This window comes from Cibotium barometz, chromosome 54 (genome assembly GCF_041138505.1).
Source record: "Cibotium barometz isolate CiBa-2024 chromosome 54, ASM4113850v1, whole genome shotgun sequence".
NCBI classification, from domain to species: Eukaryota; Viridiplantae; Streptophyta; class Polypodiopsida; order Cyatheales; family Cibotiaceae; genus Cibotium; species Cibotium barometz.
The window spans coordinates 16,457,825-16,477,136 of NC_141099.1; the positions used below are offsets into that span (position 1 = coordinate 16,457,825).

At 47.4% G+C, this 19,312-nt stretch overlaps 1 protein-coding gene across 1 annotated transcript in view; it reads right to left on the minus strand.

Annotated features, from left to right (window-relative positions):
• Window positions 1-19,312, minus strand: part of LOC147607894 (protein PSK SIMULATOR 1-like) — a 219,970-nt gene that overhangs the window by 137,813 nt on the left and 62,845 nt on the right. Inside the window, exons 3-4 of the mRNA XM_086790057.1 lie at window positions 3,218-3,310; window positions 2,950-3,040 (exon numbers count right to left, since the gene is read on the minus strand). Of these exons, the coding sequence (XP_086646183.1) occupies window positions 2,950-3,040; window positions 3,218-3,310 (184 nt within the window). The remainder of the gene's footprint in view (window positions 1-2,949; window positions 3,041-3,217; window positions 3,311-19,312) is intronic.

Below are 19,312 nucleotides of genomic sequence, written 5' to 3' on the forward strand. Positions count from 1 at the left end.
TGCAAGACATCGAAACTTGCATGGGACACATTGGAAGCAATGTATCAAGTACGCAACGAGGCAAGAGATGCCTATTGAAGAGGCAATGGGATCCTCTTTCTATGGATGAGGGTGACTGCATGGCAGATCATCTCACCAAAGTGAAAGATTTGCAGGAACAATTGCTCAACATTGATGAGGTTATCCGAGACAGACAGTTGATCACCAACACTCTTCATTCTTTACCACCTTCCTACTTGGGCTTTCACACCTCTCTCAACCTCTCTATGAGAGGAGGTGTTGATCCTGTCACTTTTGAAAAGCTGGTGGGTTTACTCTTGCAGGAAGAGCAAACAAGAGCAAACTTAGCGAGCAACCATGGTGGAGACAAGGCATTTACAGCCAAGGATAAGGGTAAAGCAAAGAGCTTTAGGCATGGGGGACAACAGTCTAGCAACGCTGGTCATGGACAGCCCTCCTCTAGTGGTGAAAAGTCTGACAAAGGGGATGCAAACAAGCCCAAAAAGAAGGGCAAATGTCACTACTGCCATAAGCCTAGACACTACATCAGTGAATGTAGAAAGCGGCTTGCAAAAGAGAAAAGGAAAGAAGCAGGCAATGCAGTAGCAGACTCTCCTGATGACAAAGCACAGCAATCAGCTAATGTAATTCAGGAAGAGTACACTTTTTTGGTCACATGCACTAGTGACACACCAAGAGCTTCAGACAATGATATGTCTTGCATTGCATCTAACAGACAGGATGTATCATGGTATTTTGATAGTGGTGCTTCGAGCCACATCACTTCATGCAAAGATGTATTTCAGCACTTGGTTTATGCTTCGAATGGCCGCACTGTATCATGTGCACATCATACCACATATCCAATAAAGGGAATTGGCAATGTCATACTTATTGCAGCCAATGGTGCCAATATATGCATGAAAAATGTATTGTATGTTCCAGGGATAAAGAAAAATCTACTCTTTGTCTTAGCCATAAACGACCAAGGTTTAAAGGTTGAATTTGAAGATGGGAACTGTTTGGTAAAAGACCCAGCAAAGGGTTATGAAATAGTCACTTCTGGAACATGATACAAAGGCTTGTATAAGCTGGGCAGCTATGACAAGCGTACTTATGATGCAAATAGAGTGGCTGCCCACACTCCTGCTATGCATGATGCAGAGCTATGGCATGCTCGTTTTGGGCATGTAAATTTTCGGAGTTTGATGCTTTTGCAGAAGCATCATATGGTTGATAATATGCCGCCTCTTGACTCTCCAACAAGACATGTATGTGAGGGGTGTATTTTGAGAAAGATGCAACGAAAACCATTCCCCAAAGATGGAGCTCATACATAGTGATGTATGTGGTCCAATGCGGACACCATCCATAGGGAGGCATCTTTACTTGGTCACATTAATTGATGACTACTCCACGTTTGCTTGGGTTTATCCTTTAAAAGCGAAAGCAGAGGTCTTTACATGCTTTCGACACTCTGTAGCAATGGCTGAAAAAATGTGTGGATGTAAAGTCCAAACACTCCGCTCAGATAGAGAATACATGTCAAATGCATTCAAGGATTATATGCTTCAAAAGAGCATCAAACACCAATGTACTGTGCCTTATACACCGCAACAGAATGGTGTAGCTGAGAGGAAAAATAGATCTCTCATGGAGATGCGAGATGCATGGTGAAAGCACAAAAGTTGCCTCACACTTTTTGGATGAAAGCTATAATGTGTGCAACTCGTGTGTTGAACAGGTGTCCCAACAAAAGCTTTGAAAACCATAACACCATTTGAGGCTTGGTATAGCCGAAAGCCAGGGCTGGTGATTATGATACCAGGCAATCCACCAGTGGTGGCAGATTGTGTATGGTTGAGGAGATTATTGGCTGATCTTCGTGAGTGTCAGCAGACACCCACCACCATTCTCACTGATAGCCAGAGTGCTATGGCCATGGCACGAAGTCCAGTATTTCATGCACGTACCAAGCACATTGAGATTCATTATCACTATGTCAGAGAGAGGTTACATGCAAGGAAGATCAGTTTATCTTACTACCCTACACAGGATAATGTTGCAGATCTCTTCACAAAGGCTTTACCTCGAGAAAAGTTTGAAGCTTTCCGCAAAGCTTTGGGCTTACTCTCATACAGAGAGTGATCTGCTACTTTGTACAAGTTCACAATTCCACTACAAGGGGGATTTGTAGGCATATGCTCACTTATGGTAGTGCTATGTGTGAACAAGGCTTAACCAAGGGCACTTTTTCCCATGTGGTTTTTCCCCTTGGATATCAAGTGTGAAAGGACACTCTATATATAATATTTTGTACTTCTATAATATATGGATGTGACACACATGCAAGCGTTGACTTGCATTTTGTGGCTACCACACTCTTGGCTCTCTCTCTCTCTCTCTCATCTTGCACCTAAACCTAATGTGCACGTTTGTGTGTGTGTGTGAGTGTGTGAGTCCAACACCAACAATCCATTTAAAGACACACACCCCCTGCCCCAGGCTTATAACGAGGCCAAGGATATGCCTAGGCAGGTTTGGGACATGGCTGTGGAGTAGTTATCTTACTGCAAGGTCAACCTCTTACTTCTTGCACACAAGGCCTAGTGGTTGAGGTGTGGCTTGAACTATGGGCTGCCACAGGTATCCATAGCAATGTGCACATCACACCAACTATGTCAATAAGCAAGAGCAGCCAAGTGGCAAGATGTATTAATCGGAGCCTTTCTTGAGAATGCTACCGGAAATTACACTCCGTGTTAGTGATACACCCCTATCCACGTCATACTTGATTTCTACAAATGCTCTCTCAAAAAGGGAACAAGACGAGTCGATTCAAACAATTCGATCACCGCCCTATGTTAGCTTTCCATTCCAAATCATCCAAAAAAGGTCTTTGTGACCCAAAGTTCAAACGTAGGATAAGTTCAATATAGCAAAACATACCCCAGTTTGCTGTGCCCAAACCACCAGGGTTTGCACCTCTTCCCCTACTTCATCTCTACTCTGATTTGGTACAAATATCTCTGTGCCCAACCTGCATAAATCGTACAAAAGACTAGCAGTTACAACATCACAAATGCACAACCTTATCTCTAGGTAAAAAAAGATACAAGACCGTGGATTCACACAGCATTCCCTGCCCATGCCTTGAGCAGGTATTTAAATAGGCACGTTTCTCCACCTAGCCCAAATGTAAGGCCTGAATGGTTACTTGTCAAAGTAGCGGTCAAGTTGATGCCATTGAGGGTCCCGACATTGGTTCCCAAATCGAACCACCTCCTTTGAAAAAACCATTAGCTCTTTCCTGCACATAATAAATCCACTTGAGTACTTTTGCTGTCACTTCTGCATCAATAGAGCCCAAAAGATGATTGATGATGAAAAACTAGTTGATTACCCATAAGACAAGGTTGAGCTACACTATGTTAGAATTTGTGGTGATGGCACGTTGTGTAATTGAGGACGAGCATCAGCCTTGGGATTTGATGAATATGTGTAGGTCTAAAGGACCTTAGTTCAAAGACTATTTGATTAGTTATTTGGTGGATGTAATTTGGTGAGAAAAGGTGAAAAATGTACAGAGTTGGTGATGTCATTGATGATGGGATTTGAATGATGTCATAGTGTCACGTGCACACCATAATTGGGTGCCACGTAGACACGATTATTTCTTGCAGCAGCCTGAACAGTAAATTTAGAGGCAAAAATGGTACCGTTTGGGGCAGATTCAGAAGCCCTACAGTGCCCGGAGGTGCCTAGGACATGCAACCAATGGTAAACATGTGAAGGTAGTGACATCAAATGCTATATTCCAGCAGTCATCAGCATTTCTGACCGGGCCAATAGAAGTTCCTAAAACCGACCAGCAGCTAGGGAGCATATATAAGCAACTCTTCAGTCCCTTGCATAAATCATCTCATTCTCACACAAATCAGCAGTCAAACAAGCACAAAGTTATGTGTGCCTAATTCTTTTGGCTTGTGCATACATATCTACCGCCAAGCACTTCATTGTGATTCAGTCCAAGGCATTCTAAAGTCTTCTTCATCAGCATTCAACCTTCTTAAGGTTGTGACCCAGCTCAGCTACCTAGAATTCCGTGTGAATGGCAAAATTGAGGTCAAGAAAAACCACCCAGCCATTCACCATGTCTGATGAAGAAGAAACAAGCTTCAAAGAAGACACCACCTCGGAGGTAATTGTCCACAAAGACACCACTTACTGATGAAGAAAGTGTCCAAAGCCACCAAATTGTTCACCTCTACAGTGGCCGCTGCTAAAGCTACCTCTACCCCTCCACCCTCAATTGCAAATGCTGTTCAGCTGTTGCCCACTTTGAATTGAGTACCTTCAATGGCATGTGATGATAAGCAAGAGGGTGAGCCTAAAGGATGGACGAAAGCTCTAATCTGTGCTATGGCACAGCGAATGGACATCAGTTCATTGTCCTTTTCGATATGGACAGCTCTAAGGACACCATCTCTCCACACTGGGCTGCTAAGATGGGTTGTACCTTGGTATCACAACATCTAGTTGTGGACAGGTTTATACCTGGTCTCCCCACGCACATTACTCACAAAACAGTTTGAGTTTCATGTTCAAACAGGCACATTTCACAGATATTTCATTGTTTCATGTTCAAACAGCCATAAAACAGTTTGAGTTTCATGCTCAAACGGCCACATTTCACCGATATTTCATTGTTTCACCACTTTTGGGATGTGACGTGATCCTCGGCATGTAGTGGTTTCGAGAACTTGCACCTATACCCTCCCCTTTGTTGACGGTTTACCTAAGCCCGTCATAATTCACGAGGATAGGAGCACTCCTGAAATCCCACTCATTTTGCATGTCCACATGTCACCATTCTGGCCTTTTACCAACTTCCATCAGTGTTTTGGGGGAAGCTGTCACGTGCCATGAATAATCCCTAGCATGAACATCAGTAATCCCTAATTAAGTATCAGTTAAGACATCATTCAGATCATCAGAAGCATCATCAGAAGCATTACCACCAGCATTATTAGAAGAAGCATCAGCATGAGCATTATCTTCAGGTTTAGCACCATGGGATGCATGAAGGGGCTTGTCAGCTGACAGCAGCATCGTGTCGGCTGGCAGCAGCCTTGTGCAGCCAGCAATCAGCAACCCTAGCATGGCAATTAGGGACAGGACCAGCAGTTAGCTCAAGCGCATGGAGTAAAATCAGCATTAATGAAGTTTGGACTTGTCCACAGCAGGCTGACTGCAGGGAGGGCTGGCCGATTGGCATATCTCTCACATATATAAGCATGTAGTCATTTTCAGCATAAAGGCAAGTCATAGTTGAAGTCATAAAATCAGTAGTTCATCATGATAGTAGTAGAGCATAAGCAGAAGGGCTAAGGGTCATCCCATAGGTTGACCACAAGCCATAAATCATGTACAAGCTTCAGTAACCTTTTTGCACCATAGTAATACAAGAAAACCCTGAACACTAATCTCTCTCTTCTTCTCTCTCCTCTGTGTCTTAATCTCTTGTTAATTAGCATCAATGTTCTTAAGTATGCTTAGGGTTGTAGATCAGTACAGCAAGGCTTCCGTGCATGCAACATTGGTATCAAAGCATTCAAGCTCAACCCACTAAGCTATGTCCCAATGAAGGTGCACAATTCCAGGACTAAGGATGCAGCAAGGTGGCAGATGGAGTGGTCTGCAACAACAGGAAAAGCTAGAGGATGCAGTCCCTGAGGGTAGGTACACAAACCCAATACCTCACTGGTAGGTACACAAACCCAGTACCTCAGTCAGTTGTCAGATCAATTCCAAAGGCACCGTTGTGTCAAGGTTAAAGGAAAGCAAGCACAGGAGTGAAGGTGTTCACACCAAAAATATCAAGTCAATAGAAGTCAGTAAGTAGTAGAATTTAAAGTCAGAAAGCAATTGCAGTTCAGTACAAGTCAAGGGAGGGAGCATGACAGGGTCTCCACCCCGTCAGCAAGTTTAGCAAAAGGGAATGTCACGTGCACGCCCGTGCCATGGCTAATCCCTAGCATGAACATCAGTAATCCCTCATTAAGTATCAGTTCAAACATCATTCAGATCATCAGAAGCATCATCTTTAGCATTACCACCAGCATTATTAGAAGAAGCATTAGCATAAGCATCATCTTCAGGTTTAGGACCATGGGATGCATGAAGGGGCTGTCGGCTGACAGCAGCATGGTGCCAGCTGGCAGCAGCCTTGTGCAGACAACAGTCAGCAACCCTAGCATGGCAATCAGGGACAGGACCAGCAGTTATTTCAAGCGCATGGAGTAAAATCAGCATTAATGAAGTTTGGACTTGTCCACAGCAGGCTGACTGCAGGGAGGGCTGGCCGACTGGCATATCTCTCACATCTATAAGCATGTAGTCATTTTCAGCATAATGGCAAGTCATAGTTCAAGTCATAAAATCAGTAGTTCATCATGACAGGTAGTAGAGCATAAGCATAAGCCCATAGGCTTACCACAAGCCCTAAATCATGTACAAGCTTCAGTAACCTTTTTGTACCATAGTAATACAAGAAAACCCTGAACAATAATCTCTCTCCTCTATGTCTTAATCTCATGTTAATTAGCATCAATGTTCTTAAGTATGCTTAGGGTTGTGGATCAGTACAGCAAGGCTTCCACGCATGCAACAGAAGCCCACACACAAAATGGAACCAAGGTGAGAACATGGATTTTCCACATAAGAAGGGTTAAGCTCAAGGATAGAAGCATTGAAGCCTGGCACTTAACAAGAGCTTTTATGGGCTTCGAGTATCATAAAAAGATTTATGGGCACCCTGCATGGACATGTGGGCTAGTTTGTGGCCCACAAAGATAGTAAAAGCTAGGTGCCCACTTTTTGAGAGAGATTTTTTTAGTCTAGCCACTAAAGGAGGCCAACTCTGTCATCATGAACAGAGAGATTCGCTAAACAAAGCAAAAGCTTGGATGTTTTTAGCAAGCCAAAGCCAAAAAGGAAAAGCATAGCCCATATCTTTAATGCTAGTCGACCCCAACTAAAAGGGGACTGGACTGAATCGTTAAAAAGCAAGTGGGGCTGCTCACTTGTTGGCATGCGAATAAGTACACAAGTCGGTTCTTCCCTGACCCTTGGACAAGCCGACAATAGTATTGTCACTTGTGTTCAGCTTTTGCTGGCTGCCCTCATGCTTGCCGACAGCAGAGCTCTCTCTCTCATAGTGAGAGGAACAGAGTATTGAGACAGGACCTATGGCAGCTCTATATCCCAGGTCCTACACCTTCTATACAGATATGTCTATGTGGCATCCAAGTGCGGGATGCACGTGACATGGAGAGTGGTACACCATCTACTCGGAGCTGATGTTGCTCTCATGTTTCTATGTTTAGTATTCCATGATGAGTTTCCATGGACAGTTTTGTATCACCCCAGTGAGATAGCTATGTTTATGTTTTCTTTCTGTTTTATTTTCCATTCCATGATGAGATATGCCATAGACATTATTGTATCACTTTGGTCTCATAGACCCATTGCGTCTTTAGTAGACGCTTAATATATCTTTCTTTCTTTCTTTCTCTCTCTCCAGATCCAGGACATGCCCCACCACCATTGAGCTACCTTTTCACGTGACATAGCTAAGGGAGACCTTTCGGCCATACTCATTAGCCCCATGCTTGATATTTTGGAGAGTGGTATACCATCTACTCGGAGCTGATGCTGCTCCCATGTTTCTATGTCCTTAGTATTCCATGATGAGTTTCCATGGACAGTTTTGTATCACCCCAGTGAGAGCTATGTTTATGTTTTCTTTATGTTTTATTTTCCATTCCATGATGAGATATGCCATGGACATTATTGTATCACTTTGGTCTCATAGGTCCATTGGGTCTTTAGTAGACACTCAATATATCTTTCTTTCTCTCTCTCTCTCTCGAGTATGGTATGCACTAGTTTCCACTCGGTTCTCAGTATATGGGCTTTGTTGGAATACGCAACGGATATGAGACAAAAAACTGAAAGCACACGCAGCATAACTCTACGCTGAAGACAAGCACACGCGGGCGAGAACCACCAACCTGAATATAAACGCAGAACTGAGTGTAGAAGAGCAAACACAGAAGACAGAAATGAAATGAAATGAAATTTTATTATTGTCTTTGAAGGACCATAACGGGTCGATGAGACACATGTCGAACATACATGAATACACAAGTCGATGCACTCAGGAGCCTCATCGGAGAGAGAGAGAGAGAGAGAGAGAGAGAGAGAGAGAGAGAGAGAGAAGCAGTATAAACTCTGCTATATACAAGATCCGATACAACTACAATGAAGTGGGGGTAGGGTTGGTATTTATACCACCCCCCTATGTTGGTCGGCCAGCCATGAGACAGCCGACTGGCTGCTGCTGGGAGTCTCCACGACTGCAATTAGGCAGTTGGCCAGCGAGGGAGCAGTCGCCCAGTACCCACGACCATAAAAAATAGGAAAAAAACACGAAAAAATGAAAAAAACTAAGCAAAGCTCCTAGGCGGGCACACCCACAACAAAGGCCCTCTGTGGGCATTATGGTACAAACAGGAGATGACTACTAACAGGCTCCACATGGACCACCTACCCCCCCTTCAGTACAGTTTGGACTCCCCTTCTCTCTAGCTCTCTCACAAGGATACCAACCAGGTTATCCAATTAGATCTTCGCAGCCTCTACACCCATTGCACATGGATCACACCTCCAGAGCTCCCCACGAAGATGCACTTCTACAGATATCACTTCCTCACACTCACTGAGGACGGATTCATCCAGCAGCCGGGCTACATGAGTGTTCACATGTCCCATGCCATGTGGATTGAGATTGGCAAGATACGGGTTTCATCCCACCTCCTTAGAGTGGAGACATGTAGAGCTGAGCGCATCTTCAGAGCCGGGAAGCTCATACGGAGATCTAGAGAGGAGAGGATCTACCGATCATGCCACACAGAGGTTGGGACGAAGGAGCATTACATATGCCACTGTCCAGTATACTATGAGATCCGCAGGAGGTTTCACTGTCTATTTTGTGAGAGGTTTGGTCCACTCTCCAGGATCATTGACTTCCAGGACCAGCGTTGCCTAGGCCTCTTCCTGCTTGAGCTCCGCAGACACAAGGACACCTTCTTGAGAGAGCTCTGGCCCCAGCCACCCCGCCCCCTTCCTCACCAACCAGCCATCACTAGTTTCTTCCGAACACAGGAGGTGAAGGACACCGATATAGTGGATCTTGTGGACACTCCACGAGCTGCTCCGAACCCTTCTCCATACCAGCACTCCGAGGGCCGATCCACCCATCATACCCGGACCACAGGCTAGTGCAAGAGCTCGGCCAAGAGGTGTGACACTGGCCAGAGCCATTGAGTTATGCAGAGCTCGACGCCCCAGACCCCATGGCCCACGGCCACACCACCACAGGAGGATCCAGGCCATCATCTCCCATCATCACAAGACCTTCTCGCACCAACTCAGTTTTACCACCTTGAGCATCATGTCACAACGGCCCATGAGTGTTGGAAGGTTGGCGATTTCAAGCGTGTGATCTATGGCTAGAAAGTGCCTTGGATTATCCCATAACTGGAAGCATGGGAAGTTGAAAAGCCATATATAGGCTAGAGTGGCACCTTGTCATAATCATGTCCTCCGGCCGGTGTTTTGGGAGGCAACTCACCGGGAGATGGGAGCCCGGTGGAGGGATGCTGCAGTGCCCATTGGGGGTGTTCGTGGAGCTCGATGGTGATGCGTCTCCTACGCGAGTTAGTCTTCTGCTGCGCATTTTGACATGGCATCAAAGCCCGGGCGTGTGTGGTCCTGGGCGGCTCAGGCGTGTGTGGTCCTGGGCGACCCCTCACGCCTCGGTGGCTTGCGGAGCTCGAATCGAGGGAGGGTGTTGGAAGGTTGGCGATTTCGAGCATGTGATCTATGGCTAGAAGGTGCCTTGGATTATCCCATAAGTGGAAGCATGGGAAGTTGAAAAGCCATATATAGGCTAGAGTGGCATTTTGGCCTTTTGAAGACATTAATACAACTTTCTTTCTTTCTTTCTTTTTCTCTCCCCCATTATGGTACTGGTTGGAGCTAGACAGATCTGCATTGCATTCTTGTATACCCTCCACATATAGGTTGCATATTGAGCCTTTCATAGTAGTGCTCCATCCATCACACCCCCCCCCACTAGCTCAGTACTTTCATAGTTTATTTCATGTTTATTTTGTCCTTTTTTTCTCGACATCCAGAGGACATTGACAGTTGTACATTGATGTTGTCTCATAGGTCGAGTTCGGCCTCTAGTAGACGTTAATACAGCTCTCTCTCTCTCTCTAATACAGCTCTCTCTCTCTCTCTCTCTCTCTCTCTCTCTCTCTCTCTCTCTCTCTCTCTCTGCGTTGCTCTCTCTCTCTCACCTGCCCGCCTGTTTCGCTCGCATCTCTCTCTCCCTGTTCGCTGTACGCCGCCACCGCCGCCACCCTGCTCTCTTCCCCCCTCCCCGCCATTTCGCCTGCCCGCCTGTTTCGCTCGCATCTCTCTCTCCCTGTTCGCTGTACGCCGCCGCCGCCGCCACCCTGCTCGCTTCCCCCCTCCCCGCCATTTCGCCTGTGCCTCTGCCCACCGCTGCCCTGTTCGCTGTACGCCGCCGCCGCCGCCACCCTGCTCGCTTCCCCCGCCTGCTGACCTGTTCGCTGTACGCCGCACAGGTCTGCTGGCAATGGCCACCCTCGCTCTCCGTTAGGCTGTGTGCCCTTCGCCACCCTTTCCCCACCCTTTCCCCACCCACCCTCGCTCTCTTTCCCCACCCACCCTCGCTCAGGCCCCCAAGGCAGCAGCATAACTCTCTCTCTCTCACTTCTTCCATGGCTTCACCCTTGCGCAACCCGACGAAGGCGACCTTTATGGTCACAAACAAGAGGATAACAAATGTGGAAAAGGAAATGAAGGAATGGAAGGTAGAGATGGAGGGATGGTGGAAGGAGAAAGCAAACTTTCTCCAAATGGTATTCAATGAGGGTAAGCGGTGGAAAGAGGAGAAGGAGGACCTCATAGCGGAAGTCAAAGACCTTCACGGGGAAGTCAACACGCTCAAAGGCGTAATTTCAGCTCTTCAGAGGGAGCTTGCAGAGGCCAAGGCAAATGGTGGACTTGAAGAAGGTGAAATTCAGCCATCCATGATAGAAGAGCTCAAGGTTATCAAGGAACAAGTACGGGCAATTAAGGAAGAAGAGAAGCAACAGGAAGCAAAGACTTCCTCATGGGTGGAAGTCATCACCAAGACGCAAAAGAAGATGGATGAAGCCGAGAAGTGGATAGAGGTCGCCAAGAAGGGTAAAGGTAAGGAGATAACAACCCCTACACCTACAATCATTAATATGACTTTGGAAGAGGAACAACGAAGACGTACACGTGCTTTGCATGTGAGGATTACCGGCCTTAAAGACGGGGATAAAGTTGAAGAGGAGGTGAAAGAGCTTATGGTGTTGATGGGGATTGACAGTCCGACACACGCAAAAGCCTGGAGAGTGGGCAAAAAAAGCGGAGGCAACGGGGAAACATCAAAGGAAAGAGCTCTCATACTTCGCTTCCCTTCTATTGAGGCGAAGAAGGAGTTCTTGAAAAGACGACCCACTTTAAAGAATACAGGCATTTTTCTTGGTGATGATCTTACTCTTTCACAGCTTGCACATATGAAGGAAGTCATGCCAGAGATTAGAGCAGCAAGAGAAAAGGGTAAGATAGCATTTTATAGAGAAGGGAGGGTGGTCATCGTGGAGCGACGCTCTACATGACGGTGCGAGACCTATGGGACCAAATTAAAGCTGGCAGCCTGGAACTGCAATGGATCCCTCAAACTTGATGTAGGTGCCTTTGAGGACAGCTTTACAGATAGAGATATAGTCTTCTACTCGGAGACTCACCAGGCCCCTGGTCAGATGATGCCACAGGTGACAGGATACAGATGGGAGACAGCTTGCAGAGTAGGGACGAGATCGGTACACAGTAGTAGAGGATCAGGAGGGGTGGCAGTTCTTTTCAGGGAGGAGCTGCAACCGCTTATACACATAGTTCGGAGAGATGATCAGGCCAGATATATGTGGGTGAGACTGAGGGCCGACACAGGCAGATTCCTGTATATTGCCATATGCTATTTTGCTCCTAGTACATCGACATATGCAGCACCTAGAGGGCAGTCTCCTTTCTCTGTGCTAGATGATGACATATGGGAGTTCTCTAGGGATGGAGACATCATCCTGCTAGGGGACTTTAATGCCCGGACGGGCAACCGCCAGACAGCCTTTTATGATACCTCGGAGGAGATGCTGAGAGAGTTGGACACTCTGGATATGGGATTAGACAGAAGCTCACAGGATGTGGAGTGCACAGAGTATGGGAGATATTTGGTAGATATGGGGACTGCGCATGGGTTGGCCATACTTAATGGCTTGCAGAGGTTTCCGTCAGCAGCTGGATTTACTTGCTTTCCACATAGACATGGTGCTAGCACAGTGGATTATGTTATGGCTATGCCCAGCTTTGTTTCATGCATTGAGGACTTCACAGTTGGATCTCGGCCCATTGGGGTAGTAGTGGATCATGCATTGTTGACATTGACTATCTCTTTTCACTTTACCACAGCTCAGAGGACACGAGGGGCAGATCACACTCGATATACTTTTACCTCAGAGACTGATGCTGTCTACACAGATGGGATTTATAGACGTCTGTACACAGAGGAGCCAAGGAGGCCTTTGGAGGAGTTGACCCATATACTGACAGAGACTTTACATGATGCAGCGAGAGAGGCATATCCACATACTCAGCCTGGACAGAGACAGCATTCTAGATGTATGCCCCAGAACAGTTGGTATGATGAGGAGTGCAGAGAGACCAGAGCCCGACTGCAGCGGGAGGTTGCTTTGGGAGTCACTACTTACCGACAGTCACGTATTGCCTTCCGACGCCTTGTGCGAAGGAAGAAGCGGGCCTTCCTTGCTCAGCTAGAGCAGGAATTATACCAGCTGTTCTTGAGCCAGGATTCGAGGGAGGCTTGGCGTCTGTTTCATGAGTCCTCCCCTGCTTTGGCCATCACTTCTACAGAGGTCTGGGGTAGTTATGCAGCATCTCTATATACAGTTCCTGGACAGACACCTTTTCCTGACCCGCCAGCACCATGCCCACAGACATGTACTTTCTTTACCGCAGAGATGGTAAGGAAGGCCATTGATAGGATGAAGACTGGGAGAGCATATGATCACGATGGATTGGTTGCTGAGCACTTTATTCATGCGAGAGACATGCTGGCAGAGCTTCTAGCAATGATGTTCAATCGTGCTATGTGCGAAGGCTTACCCGAGACTTGGAGTAGGTCCACCATCGTGCCTATCTTCAAGTCAGGGGACCCTATGCAGCCAGGGAATTATCGCACTATTATGATTGGTCACACACTAGCACGATTGTATGCATCCATTCTTGAGCAGCAGTTGAGTAGATGGGCAGAGAGAGCTGGCATTCGAGCAGAGGGACAGGCAGGGTTCAGAAGAGGTTTCTCTACTCTTGACCACATCTTGACTCTCCGGGCCATTATTGAGGAGGGCAGGTCGCATGGGCGACGGATTTATTGTAGCTTTGTGGACTTCCGCAAAGCATTTGATACAGTGCCCAGAGCCAGATTGATGAGGCGATTACAGGAGATGGGGGTACCCACAGAGCTCATATGGGGAATTATGGCTTTATACAGATCAGTTGCAGGACAGGTACGCACCCCAGAGGGGGTCTCTACTTTGGTTCACTCCACTATAGGAGTGAAGCAAGGTTGCCCGTTATCTCCTTCACTGTTTCGCATGTATGTGGATGAGGCTTCTGACTACATTGAGAGATTGGGGGACAGAGGAGCCCAGCTAGCAGGTACATGGATCCCACTATTGTTATATGCTGATGATATTGTGTTGATCTCTGACTCTCCTGAGGGTATGCAGCGTCATCTGGATGCTTTACATGAGTTTGCACATGATAGTGGATTGTCTGTCAACCTTGGCAAAACCAAGGTTATGGTGTTTAACACCACGCCACAGTGGGTTAGGCGATCAGCTCCCACATTTACATATGGGCAGGAGATTGTGGAGTATACAAATGCATATACATATCTTGGGGTAGTATTCAGTGGGCCAGTGTTTTCGATGAGGAGAGCAGCAGAGACTAGATTGACTAGAGCACATGCAGCCCTGGGTGGTTTGGAGAGGATGTGTTCGCAGGTTCAGTTTCAGGAACCTCGAACAAAACTCTGGCTTTTTGACACTCTAGTGACATCAGCTATGCTTTATGGAGTGCAGATATGGGGACCTTCAGTGGGCCATCACAGCGCAGGCGGGTGGAGAGGTATGGAGAGGCCTTTGGTATCTATGATTGCTAGGCTTATTAGAGCCAAGGCTGTGGTACCTCATGAGATTATTCGAGCAGAGCTGGCGGCTGCCCCTCTGGTGATTGAGGCTCTTACGAGATCAGTCTCCTACATACATGGCTTGTGGGATCTCCCCCGAGACAGATATGCACGCCTCGCCCTGGAGTCCTCCCGACAGTTAGCTTTACAGGGAGACACGGCTTGTTGGTATGGACAGATGACATCTTGGTTCCAGGCACATGGTTTTAGCATGGACAGATTGCCTCCCTTCCAGTATTCTCTGGAGGCACCCTCTCTCACTCTTACACGGACAGAGATTACCAGACTCATCCGTCAGGATTTAGTTCAGCTGGACATTAGGAGGACATGGATACAGCCGACTGAGGAGCTGGGCACGAAGATGGCTTTCTACAGAGAACATTTTCTTCAGCTCACAGCAGATGGTTTTGTGATCAGACCCAGTTACATGGATGTACACTTGTCTCATGCAGTACGATGTGCTATTGGTCAGATTCGCACATCCTCACACCAGCTTGAGATTGAGATTGGCCGATATAGAGGTATACCAGCTGAGGCCAGGATATGCCGAGTATGCCATGGGGAGCCAGAGACAGAGCTGCATTATATATGCCATTGTACTGCATACTATGAGATACGTGGTCGTTTCCACTGTTTATTCAGAGAGGGTTTTGGACCACTTTCCAGAGTCATGGGGTACCAGGACCAGAGGTGTTTGGGATTGTTCTTGCTTGAGCTGCGGAGACATAGAGATAGCCTGCTTAGGCGCACAGAGAACCAGACTCAGAGGCACATTACAGACTTCTTTAGTCCGGCCATCACTGCGCCAGATGGACCACAGCAGCAGCAGGACATGGATACCGCCCACACCAGGGGTACACTGATTGATCGTGCGATTGAGCTTGGGTGGTCCAGATGCCCACGACCACGGAGGAGGGCATCCCAGCATAGACGGAGGTTGCAGCGGCAGATTCGGATTATTCTTGCGAGGCATGCGAGACACCCAGTCAGGGTGCTGACCACAGAGGATATTGAGGAGATCCGCCAGTGTCCGATGCGGCACATATTATGAGATGGAGGTACCTCCATAGTGTACCTTCCAGTTCCAGTTTCATTTTCTAGGTGCCAGTAGTATCATCTTTATTTTTCATTTTCTGGGTTTTTTTTTTTTTATCCAGACATTGTATCAGATCCACCATGATGTAACTTTTGGTCTCATAGGTCATTATGGCCTTTTGAAGACGTTAATATAACATTTCATTTCATTTCTCTCCGGCAATGAAGGCACTAATCAAGGAGAACAAGAAGACATCCGATTCCAACCTCAATGAGGTGGAGAACAAACTACACCGGCACATCATGGCTCTCGAAGCACGGGTCACAAACCTCGGACAAGAGAACACGGCACTCAAGGAGGAGGTGAGTGCATTGAAAGTGGAAATGGTAGCCATCAAGAATACTGAGAAGGAAGAAGGGGAGATCAATGACAACACTCTCACGGCCATCAAAGAAGAGATCTCCAAGGAGATCACAAAGGACATGGAGGGAAAGCTCGAAGCCAAGCAATCAGGATGGGTTGAGGTGGTGAAGAAGAACATCCGTAAAGAAGTGAGGGAGGAGACTCAAAGGGAAGAACACCAAATCATTCACACCACCATTGAGGAGGAGAAGATGAGGCATGCCCGCCGCCTCAACATTCGAGTCACAGGTATAGCCGAGACACCCGACTCCACTCCCGAGAAAGATGGACAGCTTCTATGCATGAAGCTCGGCTACAAGGAAGAGCACCCTCTCCCCTTCACCAAAGCATGGAGGGCCGGGAAAGACTCAACACGCAAGCGAGCCCTCATCCTACAGTTTGCAGGAGAGGCGGAGAGGGTCACCTTCATGAGGAAGAGGGTCATACTACGGGGTTTAGAGGGAGCTCCTATTTTCTTGGATGATGATCTCACAAGGATGCAGCTTGAGCATAGGAGAACTTGCATGCCACGAGTCTTACACGCGAGGAAAGAAGGCAAGAAGGCCTTCTATCGAGATGGTCGGGTCATCATTGATGGCCGGCCCATGGATTAGCGGTTTGGGGCCTATGGGACACAGACTAGGCCACTGACAGAGATACACATGGCAGTATGGAACTGTAATGGTTCACTATGGGTGCAGCGTGGACGACTGGAGCATGTTATGGTGGGGAGAGACATCATACTTCTGACAGAGACACATCAGAGCCCAGAGAGAGGCCTACCTCGAGTAGAGGGATTCCAGTGGGAGTCACCATACAGGAGGACCACACGCCAGGGTACCTCGAGAGGGTCGGGGGGGGTAGCAGTTCTATTCAGACGAGAGCTACAGGGGAGACTGAGAGTGGTAGCACAGGATCCAGAGGCCAGATACATGTGGATCAGCTTACAGCTCTCACAGGACAGGGTTATATACATAGCTCTATGTTACTTTTCTCCATCAGGATCCTCCTATGTCATTACAGAGGACATGCCACAGGAGGAGGAGACAGGAGCCTCGCCATACACTTGTCTGTCAGAGGAGATTATGCATTATTCTACACTAGGGGAAATATTTCTTACAGGCGACTTCAATGCCCACACACAGAGCAGACAGTGTGAGGTGTATGACTATGATGACATGGAGATCCTCCACCCTGTGGATCCAGAGGAGATAGGGGCTAGTCGGACATCAGAGGACACTGGACCAGACAGAGGACATTATGGGGATCACTTACTAGAGTTGGGAGCCAGGCATCGTCTCGTTATTTATAACGGGATGCTACAATGGCCGGGATCAGGAGGACTGACATGCTTCCCACATGGGGGTCATACACGGACCGGAGGCACGGTGGTAGACTACATTATGGGGTCTTTGGAGGCATCACAGCTTGTCACCTCATTCTCCATTCCACCTCGTCCTATTGGGGCAGATCATACATACTTGGCATTTTCACTAGCCGGATCACCAGTATCACCAGCCCCCCACATACCGACGCCACACACTACCATCTACTTCACACATGACATGGCAGACATATACACTGGCAGAGTAGAGGATGGGCTCCTACTCATGGATCCCCTGGCACCTATGGATACCATTACAGCCCAGCTGGCATCACTCCTACACACGGCTGCATTACAGAGCTTCCCACATCGTGTACTCTCAAGAGAGCCTGCGAGATCTAGGACTATGCCCCAGAACAGATGGTATGATGACGAGTGCAGAGCCCTATACTCACGGCTCCGCATACAGAGAGCCTTGGGAGCCATCACAGAGCAGGAGTCGAGGAGAGAGATGAGGAGACTTACTCGCCGCAAAAGGCGGGCCTTCGCAGAGATACAGGAGCTAGAGATCTTTCATTTCTTCATGAGTAGAGATAGCCCTGTCTCATGGCGGCAATTCAGAGAGCCCCAGACACCGACACCTATTGCAGACCCACAGACATGGCACACATATGCAGAGGGCCTATACCACGCCCCACAGCAACCACCTATACCTCAGCCACAAGAGCTAAGGAAGAGAAAGCTCTATTGCTGCTTTGTGGATTTCCGCAAGGCATTTGACACAGTACCACGAGGGAGGCTCTTTCAGCGCCTGCAGTCTCTTGGCATACCAGCAGATATGACATGGGGCATCTATGTATTATATGAGCAGGTTTTTGGGCGAGTCAGATGTCCAGGAGGTATGTCCGAGACTGTTGCTAGCACCATTGGTGTGAAGCAAGGATGCCCACTTTCCCCCACGCTATTTGGGTTAAACATTGATGAGGTGGTTGACTTCATTACACGGGGAGGCGGAGATGGGGTTGATTTAGCAGGTACCTCAGTACATATTATGCTTTATGCTGATGATATTATTGTATTAGTGTCCGAGTCTCCAGGTGGTCTACAGCAGCATCTACATGCACTTGATGATTTCTGCACACAGAGGGGTCTTACTGTGAACCTTGGGAAAACCAAGGTTATGGTCTTTCATACATCGAGACACGGCAGGAGTCAGCTGACATTCACTCTCGCACGACGCCAGGTGGAGGTGGTGACATCATACGTGTACCTGGAGGGTTACCTTTTCTGCAGCAGCCACACGCTTCATGGGTTCAGCAGCCAGAGCTAGATTGACACGTGGATATGCAGCATTGGCTATGCTAGAGAGACGAAAACCGGTCTATGGACACATAAAGCGGTAATTCATTCACAAATAACCTGGACTTACTCAGACACACAATCACAGAATCCTCGCTCCCTCGCTCAACAACACATTGGCCCCGAAGTCCGGCGCCCCTTGCGGTATTTCTTTATTGTTAAAAAGTTGGAAAATACAAAGCACGAGTGCAACAGAGCACTCTACTTGCACCAGCTGAGTTTTACAAATTCTGGGAGAAATTTGCCAGCATAACAACACTAAAACTGTTCCATAACATCTCAGAATGAGTCCCAATTGACAGGCTCACTTCCATAGGCATCAGACTACCCAATAGAGTCCAAAACATCACAATTCAGCTTGCTGTAATTTTCTGCACATACCTGTTTTCAGCTCTGTTTTCAGCCAAATTAACCCTTGTACAGTCCTGGAAGACTTTAGCAAAGTCCTACTGCATTCTGGCATCAACCGGGCAACATAACAGCCCAAAAACAGCACCTAAACAGTGCTGAAACAGCGTTGTATTGAAGAGGTTATTACCCTCTTCTGTCCCTGCTTTGGTGTAGGAACTAACTACACCGGTTCCTGTTCAAGGAGGCAACTAGCCTCTGCATATAAGCATGAAATTCACACAGCTGTACCTGATTTTATCTGTTGAGATCATTACCATAGTCTGCAAGAGAGAGAGAGAGAGAGAGAGAGAGAGAGAGACTGTGGGGAGCAAGCTCAACCCTCAAT